This window comes from Heptranchias perlo, chromosome 7, assembly GCF_035084215.1.
Source record: "Heptranchias perlo isolate sHepPer1 chromosome 7, sHepPer1.hap1, whole genome shotgun sequence".
NCBI classification, from domain to species: domain Eukaryota; kingdom Metazoa; phylum Chordata; class Chondrichthyes; order Hexanchiformes; family Hexanchidae; genus Heptranchias; species Heptranchias perlo.
In genome coordinates, this window is record NC_090331.1 from 49,144,446 (window position 1) to 49,166,498 (window position 22,053).

Genomic DNA, 22,053 nt, shown 5'->3' on the forward strand with positions numbered 1-22,053 from the left:
ATGTAAATGAGGCCAGCGCCTCAACATGGCTCAAGCCTCACGATGGTTACAATAATACTCACAGTGTATCACAGAACCACAAAGCTGCATCCTCCGTATGTTACGATTCTGAATCTCAAGGCAGATAAATATGGCTTGACTATGAGAATTACAGGCCCAGGACTGAAAACGATTAAGTATCTGGTAAACATAGAATTACATACAATTTATAGCACAGAAACAGGCCATTCGGCTGAACTGGTCTATGCCGGTGTTTATGCTCCACACGAGCCTCCTCCCACTTTGCTTCTTCTAACCCTTCCGCACTTCCAATGTTGCAAATCATGGTGAAACATGCAACCACATGGTGAAAATATCTCATTACTTGTACTGTATGTCGCATTATTTTGATGAAAATTATACATGGCTGTTCTTCCTGCAAATGGGCAATGTCTGTTGGAATATAGGTTATGTAGATAAGTTGAAAGAAAGCTATTAAGTACTCTCAAATACTAAGAAAAGTTTGAAATAATATTTTAACGTACAACAATCTTGTAATGTACAACTTTCACAGATCTTGAAACCTTTAATTCACCATGCAGGAAGTAGTGTTTTATCTTTTTTAAAAATGGAAAGGTGTATTATTGGAAGTAAAAACTGGATGATTAAAAACTGCCACCTCATTGAAACAAAATTTACTGAAGATTAATTTTCAACAGATTGCACACCTCAATACCCTGCTCATTCCCTATATTTACCCACGTTTACGTCACATAAGAATGACGTACGATTGTGGGCGGGGCCGCTCAGTTACTTTAGTTTCATTTTTTCTTATAATATATGAAGGAATTTCGCGCGACATTGTCGCAAAATAGTTTTCCGAGTAAAAGCCGAAGCCCCTTTAATTAGAACCCAGTCCACCTTTAAACCCGCAGAATGACCGTCGGGTGTACTCAGAGTTATTAACGTTTACTGAGACAATGAAAGATAAGTTTCCCCAAATAGCAAGAGGTTAGAAATTTGTCTCTTGCCAAAGGGTTTTTTTAATCTTCTACTCGGAAAGTTTAAAGCCAAGCTCGGCGGAGTCAATGACCGAGGGCCGGGGGTAGCTGATCGCCGAGGGCCGGGCCGGGCCGGGCTGCCGCCGCCGCCGCCGCTCTTTTCAATATTATTATTGTTATTGTGGTTTTTTCCTTTTTATTGCCATTTTCTCAGCTGAGGTGCACGAACCTCGCGATAGTATTTGCACAAACGATGCGTGACGCTTAACTGATGCGAAGGTGACGGGGCTACTTGAAGACGCACTGCAGAGGTGTGTGAACGTTTGTCACGAAAAATATATATTTATATATAAATGTGTGAGTGTGTGTGCGAGTGTAAAAACCAGCGGGTCTGTCTTTTTTTTTTACACACTTTGTGGTCCGGTGTCTGGTTGTATGTGGGGTCCGCGTGAGTCTGGCGCTCGCTGAGGGGTTTTTTGGGGGGTGTTGTGTCGGGGCTGACACTTGTGTGTGTTTTTTTTGTCTCAAAGTAGCTTGATGAGTGTCCAAAGTAACAGTGGAAGTGGTGGAAGTTTGGAGGGGACGCCATCTTGGTCCCAGTTCTCCACGTCCCCAACGCCGGGAGCTTTGCAGACTAACACGGCACCTGTAAAGGCTAAAGAAGGTAATTTACTCCACACACTCACTCGGGATGAACTCTCTGATGTTTTCATTGTTTCTGATGGCTTTTGAAATGTTTTATTTTTTTTTGTTCTCCATTTGCGAAGCGGTGGCACAGAAGTGTTGCGGGTCCCAGGCGGGTTACTCCGAGGCCGTGGGTAGTAGGTACATTAGGTGTCTAATGGTTGATAGTGTGGTGCACACGCTATAAACCCTCAGGCGGAATGTTATGCACACTTATTTAGGGCCTGGTATCGCTTCAGAACATTTAAAAAAAATCCTCGGGCTCCAAAAACCTTTGGTTATGAAGTGGTAAAAAGTGGATCTGAGGTTTTATTGGAGCTGTAAAATGTTATGTTTACTCCATTGTGTTGTGCCCTCCCCTTAGCGAGAGATGATGATGAAGAGGGTCAGGGCTTGACTTGGGGAGTCCATGATCTTATTTCAGTGCGAGTTTTGGCGGTTGACATATTGATTTGCAACGTGATACTGAGAGGTTAGGTAAATTATTTCTGAAAACGTAACCAACGAGCTGAACTCCATTGCCATTTTTGGCTATGCCAGTCACTGATGAGATTTTTTTTTACAGTAAGTGGAAGGTATCAAACAGTATGAAAGCACAACGCAGTAAAGCGTGGGGAGATTTTGGATTGTCAGATCAAAGGGAGACTGCCTTTTTGGCAACTGCAGCCATCCTTCCCACGATCTGAAGCAGAAGGTTTCGAAATCTAATGGCTTCCAAATTTTATTAAAACTTAAATGCCATTGTATTTTCAGATCTTCACTACTGTAAATGGACCCACCAATTAACCTATTAAAATACTTAGCAGCTTGATCAAACCCTGGTCACGTTTCTTGGTAAAAATACTCCTTTTTGCAGTCATTTGAGTTGGTATAAGAATATAACTGATAAAAATAAGAGTTTTATTGAGGAGAAAGAAGAATTTAAAATTTGGGAAATAGCCACAGGTGAAGCCCTAATGTAATTTTTGACTGCTAATTAGAAAATACATTGATAAATTTATGAACTAACACATTACATTTTCAAATATTGCATTGTAAGCCAAATAACAGCCTTTTACTACTTGAAAAGTAGTATCAACTGCTGAGTGGCCAGAATGATTTTTATTTTTATATTTTTGTAAAATTGCATTGCACAACTGCACTATAAATCTAGAAAAACAATTTTTGGAGTATTTTGCGCTCTTAATACCGTGGGAGCATTTTTTTTAACGACTGTTAATATTGGGTTTAGGCCTTTTCTGAACTATTATGTGCATCTACACACCATATTGAGATATATTCCAATTAGGACAATATTTGTATTTAAATCACTTTGGAAGGAAACAATTACTTTGTCATAATCTCTTTGAACATAGCAAAAGTTGACATTGTATTATGATTCTGGGGAAAATAATTCATTAACTGCTGTGATTAAAACACAAACCTCAATTGTGTCGTTGAAATAGAAAAGTGTGTAATTTCACTGAAATTATTTAATATGCTTTAATGCTGTATGAAAATATTTTGAAAGGCAATGCCCTTTGTGGAAAAAGTGTAAAGTATTGGAAAAAGCTTTATCAAACTCTGGAAACATATCAAAATGGATCACTTGGTGCAATGTTGTTGTGGCGAAAATGACTTTTCTCCACCCTCAGTTTGTTCTCCAGTTTATTTCATGAACAGAGCGGACTTTTAGTATCTGTTAACAATCCAACAACAGTAATATATTTTTACAAATATTATCATAATTTGATGAAAGTTTCAAATACAGAATCCCAGCATGGACAAGTGCGGATTGATTAGGGAAAGCCAGCACGGATTTGTTAAAGGCAAATCGTGTTTAACTAACCTAATAGTTTTTTGATGAGGTAACAGAGAGGGTCGATGAGGGCAATGCAGTTGGTGTGGTGTATACGGACTTTCAAAGGTGTTTGATAAAGTGCTGCATAATAGGCTTGTTATTAAGATTGAAGCCCATGGAATAAAGGGCCAGTAGCAGCATGGATATAAAATTGGCTAAGTAACAGGAAGCAGAGAGTAGTGGTAACCGGTTGTTTTTCGGATTGGAGGGAGGTGTACAGTAGTGTTCCCCAGGAGTCGGTACTAGGACCACTGCTTTTCTTGATATATATTCATGACTTGGACTTGGGTGTACAGGGCACAGTTTCCAAATTTGCAGATACCACATAACTTGGAAGTGTAGTGAACAGTGAGGGGAATAGCAATTAGACTTCAAGAGGATATAGACAGGCTGGTGGAATGGGCAGACACATGGCAGATGAAATTTAATGCAGAAAAATGCGAAGTGATTCATTTCGGTAGGAAGAACGAGGAGAGGCAATATTAAACTAGAGGGCACAATTCTAAAAGGGGTACAGGAACAGAGTGATCTGGGGGTATATGTGCACAAATCGTTGAAAGTGGCAGGGCAGGTTGAGAAGGCAGTTAAAAAAGCATACGGGATCCTGGGCTTTATAAATAGAGGCGTAAGAGTACAAAAGCAAGGAAGTCATGATGAACCTTTATAAAACACTGGTTCGACCACAGCTGGAGTATTGTGTCCAGTTCTGAGCATCACACTTTAGGAAAGATGTGAGGGTGCAGAAAAGATTTACTAGAATGATTCCAGGGATGAAGGACTTTAGTTACGTGGATAGACTGGAGAAGCTGGGGTTGTTCTCCTTGGAACAGAGAAGGTTGCGAGGAGATTTGATAGAAGTATTTGAAATTACGATGGGTCTAGACTGAATAGATAGAGAAATTGTTCCCATTGGCGGAGGGGTCAAAAACCAGAGGACATAGATTTAAGGTGATTGGCAAAGGAACCAAAGATGACATGAGGATAAACATTTTTTTATGCAGCGAGTGTTTAGGATCTGGAATGCACTGTCACGGGGGTTGGTGGAGGCAGATTCAATCATGGCCTTCAAAAAGGAACTGGATAAGTACATGAAAGGAAAAAATTTGTAAGGCTATGGGGATAGGGTGGGGAAGTGGGACTAGCTCGATTGCTCTTGCATAGAGTGGGCATGGACTCAATGGGCTGAATGGCCTTCTTCCATGCTGTAACCTTTCTGATTCTATGTTGACAGACCGTTTATGAACACTTGAGTTTCATCAACTGTAGTCTCTACATTGGGTGTTCTCAATTTGTTGTTTGTAATTTTAATATTCATTACAAGAAATGAATGCTTGTAATGCAGTGAGTTTCCCATTAACGTTGCAAATTGAAGGTTTCTTGCACATAGTGTAATGAATAGTACTTGTGGTTATTTCTGCAAAGGTCTGGTTAATCTGAAGTCTATTGTATTGGCTGATTAAAAATTGGTAAAAGCTTTGAGCATAAAATTGTCTTTTTCCAAGAAAAAGTACTAGTCAGTGAAAAATAACAGAAAAGTTTGAGAAAACAGAGCTCCCATCTATAATGAGTTAAAATTGAAATTAAATCCATATTGCATAGTGGAATGTCCCTTCATATGAAAATGAAGTATGAGGCCCACATTTGTTGCATAGTAATTCACTTTAGATTTTTTTGTTAGCTGCAAGGTAACTTAAAAACTGCATGTAAATACTTTATAAAGAAACAAATCTAAGATTAAAGTGGCATTGTCTTGGGAGAAGATACATATTTCTGTCTTCACAATGACATCGTGCAGGTGATCTGATGTGTTTTGACAATTTTACAGTGCATTACATGCTGGTAAACTTTTTTTGATTTGTAGACACTTTTATAATGATTACATTCATTAAACCTTTAAAAGTAAAATATGTATTGTTGTAACCTATTTAAACAGAGGTTTGGTTATCCTTTTGGATGAAATCCATCTTGTGTTCTATTGCAGGCATATCATTGTAGTTTTCAAAATGTGACCCATAGAAGACATTTGAGGGTGCATTTACACTTTAGCTGTAGTGTTGGTGCAAAATAATTTTGTTTTGCGCTGTTACAGTTATAGTGTAGAGGGAATTTGGAGTCTGGCCCGACTTGACATTGAAATGAAGTGGACTGAGATTCCTTTGCTTTCAGTCCATAATATCCAATTTATGCTGTAGAAGTTTAGTATCATTGTTGAGCCAAAAAGGCTTTGCACTGACAATAAATTTGTGCAAGTGCGTCCTAATATTCTTGTGCTTTTAAGCTGTTTGTGAAGCCTGTGATACAATAATATTGTTCAACTCTATTTTAGCATTTTCCTAAAATATGTTATGTCGTATAATTCCTTTTCCTTATTTGCATGGCTACCTCCTGTTTTAAACTGTTTGTTGTACAGTTCACTTTGTAGACATCTGAAGACGTATGCTTAATTATTTTCCTTTTCAGCCATTTAATTTCATTACTCCTGGTTTCATCAAGGAATGGCATGTATTCAGGACAACTAGGGCTGTTGTAGCCTCTTCTACTGCCTCTAAGCCTGTGTATTCCCATGCTAATTTAAAATGATGAATCCATACCTGATATTGTTGCTTTTAATTTTGACTGATGATCTGTTGCTGATTCAAAACATGCATAATGCTGGAAAGCTTTTACTTCCTTTCTTGGATGAGGTGGGGAAGAGGATGAGATTGTTCAGATGTTCTTTGTATTGAATAAAAATGTACATTAGTACTGTATTGCACGTAGATTCCAGTTTACTTCCAATAATTCAAGGTTTTCACTGGTGCAAAAAATTTGAATTATCCAATAATTTGAAATAACAATGCAAACAATAAAGCAAGGTGGGAGTTTAGCGTTCATAAAATTTGAATTTACAGATAACTTGAAAGAAGAGTATACTATAATTACTTCAAGGGTATCTGAGGTGAGACAGAAATTCAGTTGCAGTCTGTATTTCATGATGTAGGTACAGTTTTTATGCTGTTTGCTGCTGGATGACAATTGGTCACTTCAGTAACGTGTTCAAGCCAGTGCATCTCAAACCGATCTTTTCCACCTGGTCAACCTGCGGCCATTGGACTTGGTCAACCTGCGGCCATTGGACTTTAGAACGTCTGGAGAATAAAATCCATGTAATTACCGTTGTTTCCTATTGTAGGATTAAAAACTTGCTGTAATAATCATAAGTGGAATTAAAGCAAGTCCAGTACACATAGTGTCTGTATACAGATTTTTAATTGTTCTAAGCTTGATTTGGGAGTTTGGGTATCTCCAGTGTGTTTACTCTTGACCAGTGGCAGCAGGTGATTTTATATAAATTTGTCAAAAGGCATAATGTTACATCTTTAGTGCATCCAAATGTGAATAAAGGAGAGTTCATCCAAACCTACTGGAAATCAGCTGTTGATCGTCAGTCCATAAACTTTAGTAATGGTCTTGGTTAATCCGTTTGTGTGATTGTCAATATATATCTAAGTTGTGAAATTATTTTGATGAATCAGAAATCTGTCCATTTATGTTTTGAATATTGAAATCCAAGTCCATATTCACCACTGTGGTTGGTAAATTTCTATACTGGCCAAACAGCTCTTAAATGTGAAGTAGTTGTTTTAAAAAAAAATTAAGATGAGTTTCTTTAGCTTGTATCATTTCTGCTAACTCTAGTTATGCCAAAGATCTTGTCAACATCCATCACAGATATCTCGTGCTATCCTCCATGTCACTTTTTACCATCTTCAAAGGAAAGCTAACTTTAATTCCTTTAGCTTCCTACTTAAATAATTGATTTTTATTTCTGATACCACTCACATTTTTCTAGTTGCACCTGAAATTTAACTAGTACCCCTTAGTGCATACTTTTTTTTTTCACACCATTTTGTGCTGGCTATTCAGTGCCATTTCCCACTTATTAAATGTCTCTTGATCAGTTCCATTTATTATTTTGTCAAGTTCTGAAATAGCTTGAGGATGATTATCTCTCAAACAGACTATAAAGTAACTCTCCACATCCTTCTATTTGACTGTGGACAGCAGTTGACTTCTCTTTTTATTCCCCCCCCACACACGTCATCACAACTCTTGAAAAGATGCATGGTCACTACCCCCTTTCTCCCATTAAGACACGTGTAAATGATTGGGAATGCATTGTGTTGTGAATTGTGAACACAATTTTACCACTTTGGGCATGTAACTTGGTCACCAAGTGGATTATTTTAAATTATGTATGTTGGTAGCTTATAGCATACAGATAATGAAAAAGAACTTAGCCAAACCCTTCTCTTGTGGAACCTGAACCAGTTTTTAGCATGCCACAATTACAATCGTGACGTCTAACAAAAATCAAGTGAAAGGAAAAAGGGGGTTGGGGGGGGTGGTGGTGCGCGGAAATCTGGAATGGAAATAACAAAGTGTTAGGATTGCACAGCCAGTCCATCGGTATCTGGAAAGAGAGAAGGCAGGTTAATATTTCAGTGTAGATACTTGATCAGAACTGGTTCCAGAGCTAGTTGAATTTTTGATGTAGTGGATCACTTTTTTAAAAGATGTTTTACATAATATTATGGAAACTGAACGAGGTTACGTAAAATTTAATCTTGCCTTTTGGAGGAATGAGACCTGGTTTGGTAAGTTCTACTCAAAAAATTGAAAACAATTTTACAACACCAAGTTATAGTCCAGCAATTTTATTTTAAATTCACAAGCTTTCGGAGATTTTCTCCTTCCTCAGGCAAATGTTTCAAGAGCTCCTTGAAGCCTACGCATTTATACATATTGAACAATACATGGTGTTTACAGACTGCCCCTGCAACTGCCCGTTGCCAAGGCAATCACCGTGTTCAGACAGAGAGGTGTCACCTGCAGAACCCCCGAATACACATTCAACAAAAAAACAAACAGGGAAAAAAAACAGAGAAAAAAAAACACAGAGAGAGGCAGAAACATCCGGAAGGCAGAGAGAGCCAGCAAATGACCCATTATATTAAAAACAGATAACATTTGTTCGCTGGTGGGGTAACGTGTAGCGTGACATGAACCCAAGATCCCGGTTGAGGCCGTCCTCATGGGTGCGGAACTTGGCTATCAATTTCTGCTCGACGATTTTGCGTTGTCGTGTGTCTCGAAGGCCGCCTTGGAGTACGCTTACCCGAAGGTCGGTGGATGAATGTCCATGACTGCTGAAGTGTTCCCCGACTGGGAGGGAACCCTCCTGTTTGGCGATTGTTGCGCGGTGTCCGTTCATCTGTTGTCGCAGCGTCTGCATGGTCTCGCCAATGTACCATGCTCTGGGGCATCCTTTCCTGCAACGTATGAGGTAGACAACGTTGGCCGAGTCACAGGAGTATGAACCATGCACCTGGTGGGTGGTGTCATCTCGTGTGATGGTGGTATCTGTGTCGATGATCTGGCATGTCTTGCAGAGGTTACCGTGGCAGGGTTGTGTGGCGTCGTGGACGCTGTTCTCTTGAAAGCTAGGTAGTTTGCTGCGAACGATGGTCGTTCGCAGCAAACTACCTAGCTTTCAAGAGAACAGCGTCCACGACGCCACACAACCCTGCCACGGTAACCTCTGCAAGACATGCCAGATCATCGACACAGATACCACCATCACACGAGATGACACCACCCACCAGGTGCATGGTTCATACTCCTGTGACTCGGCCAACGTTGTCTACCTCATACGTTGCAGGAAAGGATGCCCCAGAGCATGGTACATTGGCGAGACCATGCAGACGCTGCGACAACGGATGAACGGACACCGCGCAACAATCGCCAAACAGGAGGGTTCCCTCCCAGTCGGGGAACACTTCAGCAGTCATGGACATTCATCCACCGACCTTCGGGTAAGCGTACTCCAAGGCGGCCTTCGAGACACACGACAACGCAAAATCGTCGAGCAGAAATTGATAGCCAAGTTCCGCACCCATGAGGACGGCCTCAACCGGGATCTTGGGTTCATGTCACGCTACACGTTACCCCACCAGCGAACAAATGTTATCTGTTTTTAATATAATGGGTCATTTGCTGGCTCTCTCTGCCTTCCGGATGTTTCTGCCTCTCTCTGTTTTTTTTTCTCTGTTTTTTTTCCCTGTTTGTTTTTTTGTTGAATGTGTATTCGGGGGTTCTGCAGGTGACACCTCTCTGTCTGAACACGGTGATTGCCTTGGCAACGGGCAGTTGCAGGGGCAGTCTGTAAACACCATGTATTGTTCAATATGTATAAATGCGTAGGCTTCAAGGAGCTCTTGAAACATTTGCCTGAGGAAGGAGAAAATCTCCGAAAGCTTGTGAATTTAAAATAAAATTGCTGGACTATAACTTGGTGTTGTAAAATTGTTTACAATTGTCAACCCCAGTCCATCACCGGCATCTCCACATCAAAAAATTGAGACATTTTTTATCTCACCTGACCTCATATCTGCGCAATACAACTCTGCCATAATCATCAAACGTGTTAATTTAACTGTGGAAAAATCAAATGGTTTTAAAAAAAATTTGAAGGTCAGAATTAAGAATGGTTGTCCTTTGATGAAATCAGCCACAGATTTGACGTCCCTCATTTTTTGGTTTCCAATCTAATTTGTTATCTGTAATCTTGGACACTACAGTTACAATACCTTGATTGGGTTATTAATAAATCTGTTAAGATGTCCCAGGATGGATTCCTGTGGGGGCAACTGAAATAAAATTCCCCAAATAATGTATGCTAATATGGAATTGTATGAGTGCATAATATGCTTTTAGAATACCAATTTCCTTCAGATAATCTCCACCTCTGCCTGCATTTTTGGCTTCCAAGATCAGTTGGTCTCTTCACTTAGAACCTGATCTGTGATTTCAAGAAGGTATGTTTTGTTTTCTTGTTTGTGTAATATATGCTTTGTTTCGAGTAGTAGAGGTGGTGAATGAAAGCACGATTTGGCTTTCATTCATTTCATTTCTGATTAGTGATGTTTTCAGAAAAGGCTGACTTGAAAGGAACCATCCTTCAAGGAGTCTGAAGTACCATGCATGACTTCTGACTTTACCTTCCCACCACTATAAACTTCAGCAACAGCAAATGGGAAGCCAGAAACCATGTCTGATACCCGTGTGACTGACACAGACCCTTCTACTTGTACTGATACTGAGCTGGTTTTATGATCAGTTGGTAGTACAGTGGCTCTTACATTAACTTGAACCTGTTTTGGGAGGGTATAGTCAAGATTTTTAAAAGTTATATGTATACACATGTTGCTGATGTAAATTTAAAAAAAAATTGTCCTGCCCTCCATCCTTGCCAAACAGATTTCAGCAGTTCCTGGAATGCTATGAACAGAAAGGTTTACCGGTAGGAAGGCAAGACTGTAATTTTTAAAAATACCTGTCTACTATAAATTGTGTGTAAGAGTGGTACTCTGATTATTGTGTTAACAAAAAGGTTGGTCTGAAATTTTTCCAAAATTTCACCTGTTTAGCAAACAGCCTTCCACATGGCATCATGTTTACTCAAAAAAAAAAGTTCGCTGCTTGTAAACTATTACTATTTCTTACAACGGGGTCATGGCTCTTAATTAGTCATAAGTAATGATTAATAACAGTCAGAAAACTGTGGAGTTCGGAAATGAATTTACTATTGATGGTGTGTGCCAACGTCGCACTCATGCATACTACAGTGCTTATATGACTTTGTTTTATCCATTTAATGGTTCACTTTTTGTTTAGTTTCATCTTGCCTCCTTTCTGTGACAATCCTGTACTATTGGGGTGTTGCTATAGATCAGGTAGTTACAAAATGTTGTTTTAACTGCCCTTCCCCTCCTGCCCGCCCCACTCCCTTAAACTTTAACCTTCACATAGATTGGGAAAAGCAGACTAGCAACTGTCAGGAAGGTAGTGAATTTCTTGAGTGTGTCCAGGATAGTTTTCTACAGCAGTATGTCCTAGAGGCAACAAGGGGGCAAGCCATACTAGATTTAGTAATGAGTAATGAACCAGATTTAGTTAACAGCTTTAACTGTGTGTGAACATCTATCCAATAGCGATCATAACATGATCGAGTTCAATGTAGTGTTTGAAAGGGAAAAAAGTGATTCAGCTGCTAAGATTCTAGACTTGGGTAAGGCCGACTTCAATGGGATGAGACTGAGGCTGTCCACAGTAAACTGGGCAAATCTGTTAATGGGAAAAACGACTGATGATCAGTGGGAAATGTTTAAAGAAACATTTAACATGATACAGAATCGGTTTATACCCCTGAGGGGCAAGAACTTTATTTGCCAAAAAAAACAGCCGTGGACAACTAAAGAGGTAAGGGACAGTATAAGCCATAAGGAAAGGGCATACAAAAAGGCAAAAAATGGGAAAGATACAAAGATCGACAAGGGGTCACAAAACAGATAGTAAGAGCTACAAAAAGAGAGTATGAAATGAAACTTGCAAAGGATACATAACCAATACGAAGAACTTTTATAGTTATATTAGGAAAAAGAGGGTGGTCAGGAGCAGTGTTGGCCCCTTAAAAACTGAAAGTGGTGATATTGACAATGGAGAAATGGCGGACATGTTGAATAATTACTTTGCGTCAGTATTTACAGTGGAAAAAGAGGATAGCATGCCGGAAATCCCAAGAAAACTAATATTGAATCGGACTCAATAAAATTAACATAAGTAAAGCAACAGTAATGAAGAAAATAATAGCACTAAAGAGTGACAAATCCCCAGGACCAGATGGTTTCCATCCCAGGGTTTTAAAGGAAGTAGGTGAGCACATTGCAGATGCCCTAACTATAATCTTTCAAAGTTCTCCAGACTCAGGAACCGTCCCTCTAGATTGGAAAATTGCACATGTTACTCCACTTTTTAAGAAAGGAGAAAGAGGGAAACCAGGGAATTATAGACCAGTTAGCCTAACATCTGTTGTGGGGAAAATGCTGGAGTATATAATTAAGGATAGGGTGACTGAATACCTCGAGAATTTTCAGTTAATCAGAGAGAGCCAGCATGGATTTGTGAAAGGTAGGTCGTGCCTGACAAACCTGATTGAATTTTTTGAAGAGGTGACTTAAGTAGTGGACAGGGGAATGTCAATGGTTGTTATTTATATGGACTTCCATAAGGCATTTGATAAGGTCCCACATAAGAGACTGTTAGCTAAGATAGAAGCCCATGGAATCGAGGGAAAAGTACGGACTTGGTTAGGAAGTTGGCTGAGCGAAAGGCGACAGAGAGTAGGGATAATGGGTAGGTACTCACATTGGCAGGATGTGACTAGTGGAGTCCCGCAGGGATCTCAATTATTCACAATATTTATTAACTACTTAGATGAATGTGGCGATGCCGGTGATGGACTGGGGTTGACAATTGTAAACAATTTTACAACACCAAGTTATAGTCCAGCAATTTTATTTTAAATTCACAAGCTTTCGGAGGCTTCCTCCTTCGTCAGGTGAACGATGTGAAAATGAAATCCTCGAAATGAAATCGCATTTATGTTATTACTTAATGAAGGCTTGGAAAGTCTCATATCTAAGTTTGCCGATGACACAAAGATTGGTGGCATTGTAAGCAGTGTAGATGACAACATAAAATTATAAAAGGATATTGATAGATTAGGTGAATGGGCAAAACTGTGGCAAATGGAATTCAATGTAGACAAATGTGAGGTCATCCACTTTGGATCAAAAAAGGATAGAACAGGGTACTTTCTAAGTGGTAAAAAGTTTAATAACAGTGGCTGTTCAAAGGGACTTAGGGGTTCAGGTACATAGATCATTGAAGTGTCATGAACAGGTGCAGAAAATAATCCAAGAAGGCTAATGGAATGCTGGCCTTTATATCTAGAGGACTGGAGTCCAAGGGGGCAGAAGTTATGCTGCAGCTATACAAAACCCTGGTTAAACCGCACCTGGAGTACTGTGACACCGCACCTTCGGAAGTTCATATTGGCCTTGGAGGGAGTGCAGCGTAGGTTTACTAGAATGATACCCGGACTTCAAGGCTTACGAGGAGAGATTGCACAAATTGGGGTTGTATTCTCTCGAGTTTCGAAGGTTAAGGGGTGATCTGATCGAAGTTTATAAGATATTAAGGGGAACAGATAGGGTGGATAGAGAGAAACTATTTCCGCTGGCTGGGGATTCTAGGAGTAGGTGGCACGGTCTAAAAATTAGAGCCAGACCTTTCAGGAGTGAGATTAGAAAACATTTCTACACACAAATGGTGGTAGAAGTTTGGAACTCTCTTCCGCAAACGGCAATTGATACTAGCTCAATTGCTAATTTTATATCTGAGATAGATAGCTTTTTACCAATCTAAGGTATTAATGGATATGGGCCAAAGGCAGGTACATGGAGTTAGATCACAGATCAGCCATGATGTTATCAAATGGCAGAGTGGGCTCGAGGGGCTGAATGGCCTACTCCTGTTCCTATATTTCTATGTTCCTAATATAGGGCTGGATACTGGGTGTTTTTTTCAAAACATTTTTGTAAGTGATTGGTGGAATCAGTCATACAAACAAATTTGATGTGGTTTAAAATTTTTTTACAGACTGGAAGCCAGCAGCAATGAATAATGTACATGGGGATACTTTAAAGCTCAGTAATTTTGAAAACAAAATTAAGGATGGTTTTCTATTACATGAACTGAATTGGAAATTAATAGTAAAATGTGACATTTGTATTCAGAACTAATTGCTGTATAAAGTATATTATTTTTCTTCCATAATGAATGTTTGGTGGGGGAATGGATTTTTTTTTCAATTTTATGGCTCAATGCTAGTACTTACATGCTGGTTGTAGAGTAGCAGTCCAGCTATTCGCTCCAACAATGTGCTTTTTTACAGCGGTCACAAAAGAGCACCTCATTTGGTACCACTCATCTGTGTCTGTTGGTGAGTTTATCAGTTTTCACCGAATTATACAGTTTTGCTTTGTGGATCTGTGTCCACTTTAAAGTTCGGATGGGGATGGAAGTAAGTTGCACATTTCAACCATTCTTTTACATGAACACTTGAGAGGTGAAAATATGGCCTTTGCCTGTGTAGGAGAAGATCTTGTAGTGCACAGAAAAACTTTATGGGGCCTATTTTCCTGGGGTCAGCACCATTCTTTGAGTGCACTATTCTTTGGGTGCGAAGATCAAGAAAAAAGGGGGCAGAGACCAATGCCAAATCTCCGTTCCTTTTACATAGTTCTGAGATTTTTGGGGCTTTCCCTGAGGGATGGAGCATGGTCTGCTTGTGCCATCCTTCTGGTTGTCAACATGGGGAGATAAAATAGGGAAATCAGTCTTGGATGAGCCTGAATTTCCAACAGTTAAACATTGGGAAGACTGAAACCATTGTCTTCGGCCCCTGTCCACCAATGCCTCAATTTCAAAATTCTATCCTCATATTTAAATCCTTCCCAGGCCTAGGCCCGCCCCCCCAATCTCTGTAACCTCCTACGATTCTACAGCCTTTTGAGAACTCCGCGTTCTTCCAATTCTGGCCTCTTGTGCATCCCCCACTTCCTTCGCCCCACCGTTGGCAGCCGTGCCTTCAGCTGTCTAGACTCTAAGCTCTGGAATTCCCTCCCCAAACCTCTTCGTCGCTCTACTTCTCTCTCCTTTTAAGATGTTGCTTAAAACTACCTCTGCGACCAAGTGTTTGGTCATCTATCCTAATGTTGTCGTCTTTGGCTCGGTGTTGATTTTTGTCTGATTTCACTCCTGTGAAGCGTTTTGGGGCGTTTTACTGAGTTAAAGACCCTATATGAATGCAAGTTGTTAAAACAGAAAGCTGCTAGAGCAGGCTTTTGCCTAGACACGGGGTCAAGATGCAAGAGGGTAGAGGTTCTTTTCTTTTAAAGAACTATTGTGGGAAGCATGGCATGTTCACTTTTTTTTGATTACTATGTGAAGGCAAGTTCTGTTGATTTGAATCCCAACCATAACTATTACTCTATTCACTTGCTGTCTGAGAAATAAAACAGCTTAATGTTTAGTGCTGGCCTAGTCTCTCTGAAGTGTAAATATTCTGCCTTTTGAAAGACTGGAGAAGCACATGTGATGACATGTATGAAACTTGTAGGAAAAATGAGGAAAGGCAATATAAACAAAATGGTACAATTTTAAAGGGGGTGCAGGAAGCGAGACATCTGGGGTTTCCATACACAAATCTTTGAAGGTGGCAGGACAAGTTGATAAAGCTGTTTTTTTTTTGAAAAAAGCATGCAGGATCCATGGCTTTATAAATAGAGGATTAGAGTACAGAAACAAGGAAGTTATGGTAAACGTTTATCAATGACTGGTTAGACCTCAGCTTGAGTATTGTGTCCAGTTTTGGACACCAGGCTTTAGGAAGGGTGACAAGGCCTTAGAGAGGGTGCAGATGAGATTTACTGGAATGTTGCTAGGGATGAGGGACTTCAGTTATGTGGAGAGACTAGAGAAGCTGGGATTGCTGTCCGAGCAGAGGTTAAGAGGCGATTTAATAGAGGTATTCAAAATTATGAGTGGTTTTGATAGAGTAGATAGGGAGAAACTATCCACTGGCAGGAGGATCAGTAACCAGAGGACACAGATTTAAGATAATTGGCAAAAAAAGCCAGGAGGGTGATGAGAATTTTTTTTACGCACTGAGTTCTAATGATCTGGAATGCAGTGCCTGAAAGGGTGATGAAAGCAGATTCAAGAGTAACTTTCGAAAGGGAATTGGAGATATACTTAAAAAGGAAAAATTTGAGGAGCTATGGTGAAAGAGCAGGGGAGTGGGACTAATTGGATCGCTCTTTCAAAAAGCTGGCACAGGCACGATGATCCGAATGGCTGCCTTCTGTGCTGTATGATTCTGTGAAAGGCATAGTGTCAAGGGAGGGTGCTTTGTTACATCTCTTGGGTTATGCTATTATATGCATAGATATTGGGCAGTGTGAGTCACCTCTGGAACATAAAACATGTAGAATCCACTTGTGGAAGCGATTGACATCACTGAAGCTGAGAAGGTCTCTATGGCAGACCTGAATTTCTAACGCTCCTGGAGGGTTGAAAGAATGAGCTTTGAGCTGAATGGCCTTTTCTCATTCAGACTTTTCCTATGTCCTAACAGTATAGGAACTGGATTGAGTCTGATCAAACCCATTTCACAGAGGACCCTTCCAGTTGACAGAGAAGGCACATATGCCATCTGTCTGGACAGGATATGTTACCCAAGCCATATGCTAACTATTGCACCAAGAAATTTCTCATAGCATTTCTAACCAAATCAGTAGATCTTCATATAAGATATGATGCTATTCATTCATTTGTTTTTGGTGCTTATTGCAAGTATCTTATTGCATTACTGTGTCAAAATAGCTACAAAGCTGTGTTGGAAGATTTTTTACAAGCTAATTTGTAGAATGCTGTAGAGCTATAACATTTTATTAAATATATAAAGAAGAAAAAGTTGATGACTCTTTTAAATGTTGATGAATGGATTAAGACAGCTCTGTGTAGGTTGTCTCTATTTAGGCTCTTGGTTAGTTACAAATAGTTTGTGTATCGCTGTATTTGGTTTCTGGAAAAATGTAGATGTAGTTTAGATATAAATTTTGTTTTTGGCAAACTTTGTTCAGTTCATTTTTTGTTGACTTTTCAGCTCTTTTACAATAATAGCATTTGAGTTTGTCAAATTGAATAAGGCAGAATGACAACTTGTTTGAGAGAGAGGTGATTGGGTGGTTCTCGGTTAGATAATGGGACACCAAATGACAAACTTTAGAAATAGTATTACTCTAGCTGTATATTAAATTGTATACCTTTTTTAAAAAAAAAAATCAAATGCTAAATATAAAATCCTTCAACCTCATTATTTTGTATAGTTAGAGTTCTCGGTTTTTGGCTTTAACCGATAAAGATAAAACAAAAATTGCTTCTCTATGGTGTACATACACAATGCTCCATTTCGATATTTTGTACAGAATGCATAGACATCCACTTCTTGGAGTCGCTCTTGTTTGCCTTCTCGGATTGGATCCCCTCTTGCCATAAATTGCACCAGCGTGGATGTCTGTAATCATCACCTAGGGCAGGTAGGGAATTAATTTAGAGGAATTATTTTAAATAATGCCTATGCGTCTTTCCCAGATTAAATTGTTTGTACAAAACTGAAAATGTCAATTTTGACTTTTAACAAAATATTAAGATAGCGTGTTTGGTGAAACCAAGCATGCTATAAAATAAACACTGAAAACTGGGAATTGAAAGTTTGCCTTTTTTTGTTTAATTTGTTTGGTATCTGTGTAATGACTTCAAGCTGTTTTTCTTATAATTTGAGATTAATACATGTATATAAAATTAAGTTATTTTCCATAGTCCCTGAAAAATATACCCCTATAAGCTACTCAGTCATTTTAGAAAATACAGGTTTTATTTTGCTATATTTTTATTCCTTTTGCATCAGATGTTTTGCAATGTGACTAACTTATTTTTTATCCACACCTTTGTGATGTGATACCTGACATTGATTAAGGAAATGAGGGAAAATGTATTGCATATTTATATATACTACACAGTAACATCATTAGAAATGCATTGTGAAGAATAAACAAAGAATAAATTCTTGTTGGATATTTTGTTCCTTCCCCCCCACCCCCACCTCCTTGTCATTTTTACTCTCCAGGTGTTAGTCTGTTCTTTCTTTATCTGCTTCACTCCAGTGTAATCCAGCCAAACTACTGTGAACCCACAAAAATGTGAATCTAAGAAGGTGCTGAATGCTTAATTGGTGGAGAGGGTAGGGAAGTATCTTGTGTTTTAGATTTTGGATGTCCATATTAGAACAGAACCAAGCAATGCTACAGCAACCACTTCCCCAATTGAAGTGATGCATTGAGGTTGTTCTCTCTAAGTATGATCAAAAATGTTACAAAATATAAAAGTGCCTTTATTTATCCAAAATTGAAATTGCCTGTGGCACTCATTCACTGCTAGTCAATTATTATGTTTTGCATGGGGAGGAAGATGTTTTTCTGCCCAGAAAGAATGGAGGGGATTCAGAACTATCCTAGATGTGTGAAATCAGTAGCAGCAACTCCAGAATTAAAAATGGATAGCTTGTGATACACTGTTGCCCTTGGGTCTGGCCTGAATAGCCAGGACCTTCAAGTGCCTGTTTGTAATAACTGCTTATATGCCTGATCTGTAGTGATTTGTGTTTGCACAGTTGTAAAAAGAGATGCTCCTCGATCATGCAAGCCTTCAATTGGGTGGGTCTTCAGCGAGCTGGGTTTTCTTCCGAATCTTCATTACGTTATTTTCATTAAAGACAGATTATCATGCCAGAAGATATAGTTTTGAACTTTCAGAACAAACTGGTTGTACTAAGACTGGGCAGCAAGATACTAACTAGGTAAAGGTTAGCATAATTTCCAAGAGCAACCTTTCTAGCCACTTGCTGTGTTTCACCTCAAGATGATGTAGCCCCTCTAAGATAAAAATAGAGGTCTGTTGCTGCGATGGAGAGGTTTATACTGAAAGTCATTTCTGTAAACTATCTACTAATGGCAGTTGGGGTTTTGATCCCTATGGGGAATGCAAGATTCTTAGGAAGGTCTGCAATTTAACTTTTTAAATATTGTGGCCTCTCAGAGGTCTGCCTTTTCCCACTGAAGGATTATGTAAAAGTAAGTCTGTAATGGTTACAGTATTTTTGTTGGCATGTTGTACAGGTTCTCCATATCATTGCCAACTTGTCTTGCTGGGATTGCGGGTTTGGCCATCTAAGTCCGATACCAGTCCCCTTGCCGTATCAGTATATTACAATAAGAATTGTGTAGCTGATGATGCAGCACATCTGGCCTCACGTTAAGGGAAAGCCAGTCCTCTTATGGTGAGATTCTTGGTGTCTGACTCTGAAGAGATGCTTTGGAATTAGACATCAGCATGAAACATTGAGTAAATATGGCTGCTTGGCACAGCATCTCAGACCTATAATTGTATGTTTACAAGTAAATACGAGTGAAGGAAAAAGTCTCCGTGATCTTAGGACCTTTTTCTGAGTTTGTTCACTCATTTGTAAAAGTAGGATTTATATGTAAATTTCACAGAAATAAGATTATGTTTGAAATCCCATATTTGAATGTTGTTCCAGTTCTAGATCATTAGCTCTGGCTCGTATCACCTACTTCTGAAAATGTTCTGCAGTCTAAATTCCATGCCCAATCAGTCTTTTTGCACAGCACACACTACAGTTTCTTCATTTCAGGTACGCTACACTCAAACTGGATTCTTCAGGACTTGGACCTACAGAAATACCTTGAATTAAAAAAAATAAAATAGTTTGTGTTGTCCCCTTCCCCTCTCCCCAGTTTCTTGATACCATTCAATATTTTAGAGGGGAAGTTCAGCAATTCTGCAATGTGTTGCCACTGGTGGTCTACAGTAGCAGTTTTTAATTCCCTCACTCTGGTGGGGGGGGGGGGGGGATAAGGTGTTGGGTTAGGACCTCCCTTGTTGGTATAATCAAGATCATGAGTTTGTCATTGGGCAAATTACTACTGTAAACATGTGCTACCAAAATCCTGATATTTCTAAAAAAAATATTGATGACTGGCAGTTTGGTAGTGAATTAGTGTCGCCATTTCCCCACATAGTATCTGGTCGAGGAGATGTTGAAAATTGGAGGACAGATCTCAGCTTTTATTCATTTAATTCTACCTGGACCAGCAGCACAGGCATAAACTTGGAAGAAAGTTTCCAATTATTCCTTTTAAGTTGAGAAAAGGCACCAAAATGCGTGGAGATCTAAAGAGAAATTGAAAATATAAAATAGGTGAGTGAAAAGGGGACACTTGCCTGCTTGTGACACATTTGTCTGTTAATTATACAATTCAGACTTTCTTTTTCTGTTGCTGGGGAAATAACTGGCTTTACTGTCCACCTCCCACTAGCACACCTGAGACAAGAGCTTGATGTGTGGGATACATTTACATCTAGCGCATACATTTACATCTAGCGCTCTGGCCAAGAATATGTAGACTATTGAAGCATAAATTCATTGTGTGACCATGTGGACTGATACTTAAAGAAGAAAGAGGTAATACTTGGAGAACACGTTTTGTTATTTAGATAAATGTGGCAGCCAATTTGCAGAGCGCAAACTCCTTAAACAGCAAATGAGATGAATCACTAGTGCATTTGTTTTTGGTGGTATAAGTTGAGGGAGAAATGTTGGCCAGGAGAACTCTGCTCTTAGAACATTGTCATGGGATTTTTTTATGTCCATCTGAACAAGCAGACTGGTTCTTCTTAACATCTTATCTGAAAGATGGCATCTTTGACAATGCAGCCCTCCCTGCACTGAAATGTCAACCTAAGTTTAATTCATAGTTTGGTTTAATTTGTCATATACTTAAAACTGGTATCTTTCATTCTTGTGCTTGCCAATAAACAAAGACTCCAGACTTCTGGTGAAGTCAATGGAAAGGAAAATCTGGAGGGGTATTCTGGGAGAAGTTGACTCAGTCACCTCGACTGAAACGTGGGTAGCAGAAGAAGCCCTTTTGTGATGACGACCGGGAGGGAAAGCATCCGGCGGAGGGGCATTGTGGGAGAGGAGCCGAGCCGAGCGGAGGGAGCGTCCGATAAAAGGCGGGATTTCAGAGCGCTGAGAGGAGCCGAGCGGAGCTGCGACCGAGTTCGAAGTGACGTCAGGAATCAGATCGGGACACGACACAGGGGAGGCACCTGATTGGTGAGTAGGTTCAGGTGAGTATTTCTACTTATCTACAGTAACTAAAGTAAAAGGAAAGGGAAGGTCTGCAGGTCTTATAGGAAGTAGCGTTTATTTTTTAGTGAATCAAGGTCCCTAGTGTAGTTAACATTCTCTAAATTGAGAACAATTTAAAGGAGTAAACTCCTTAAAGGGAGTGGTAAGTAGTTTTTCTTTCCTTTTTTCTCTCTTGACATTGTAGTTGTTCTTAAGCTAATTTAAGGGTTAAGTCATGGCAGGAGATCCCAGGGCCGTGTCATGTTCCTCTTGTGGGATGTGGGAATTCAGGGCTCCTTCCTGTATCCCTGATTCCTTCACCTGCGGGAAGTGTGTCCAGCTGCAGCTATTGTTTGACCGCTTGACGGCTCTGGAGCTGCGGATGGACTCACTTTGGAGCATCCGCGATGCTGAGAAAGTCGTGGATAGCACGTTCAGTGAGTTGGTCACACCGCAGATAAAAATTACTGAGGGAGATAGTGAATGGGTGACCAACAGACAGAGGAAGAGTAGGAAGGCAGTGCAGACCGTTTTGGATACTGTTGGGGGAGATGGCTCACCAGGGGAAGGTGGCAGTGGCCAGGTTCATGGCACCGTGGCTGGGTCTGCTGCACAGGAGGGCAGGAAAAAGAGTGGCAGAGCTATAGTGATAGGGGACTCGATTGTAAGGGGAATAGACAGGCGTTTCTGCGGACGCAACCGAGACTCCAGGATGGTATGTTGCCTCCCTGGTGCAAGGGTCAAGGATGTCTCGGAGCGGCTGCAGGACATTCTGGAGGGGGAGGGTGAACAGCCAGTTGTCGTGGTGCATATAGGCACCGACGATA

General features: G+C 39.9%; 1 protein-coding gene across 5 annotated transcripts in view; it reads left to right on the plus strand.

Moving 5' to 3' along the window:
• Positions 1 to 845: 845 nt before the first annotated feature.
• Positions 846 to 22,053, plus strand: part of LOC137323691 (serine/threonine-protein kinase tousled-like 1) — a 180,469-nt gene continuing 159,261 nt past the window's right edge. The window contains exons 1-2 of one of the 5 annotated variants that reach the window (XM_067987483.1): positions 846 to 1,291; positions 1,511 to 1,644. In XM_067987483.1, the coding sequence (XP_067843584.1) occupies positions 1,518 to 1,644 (127 nt within the window). In that variant the 5' untranslated portion in view covers positions 846 to 1,291; positions 1,511 to 1,517. Of the gene's footprint in view, positions 1,292 to 1,510; positions 1,645 to 17,471; positions 17,550 to 22,053 lie in introns of those variants that run through there. The other 4 variants (XM_067987481.1, XM_067987479.1, XM_067987480.1 and 1 more) reach the window with 4 other exon arrangements.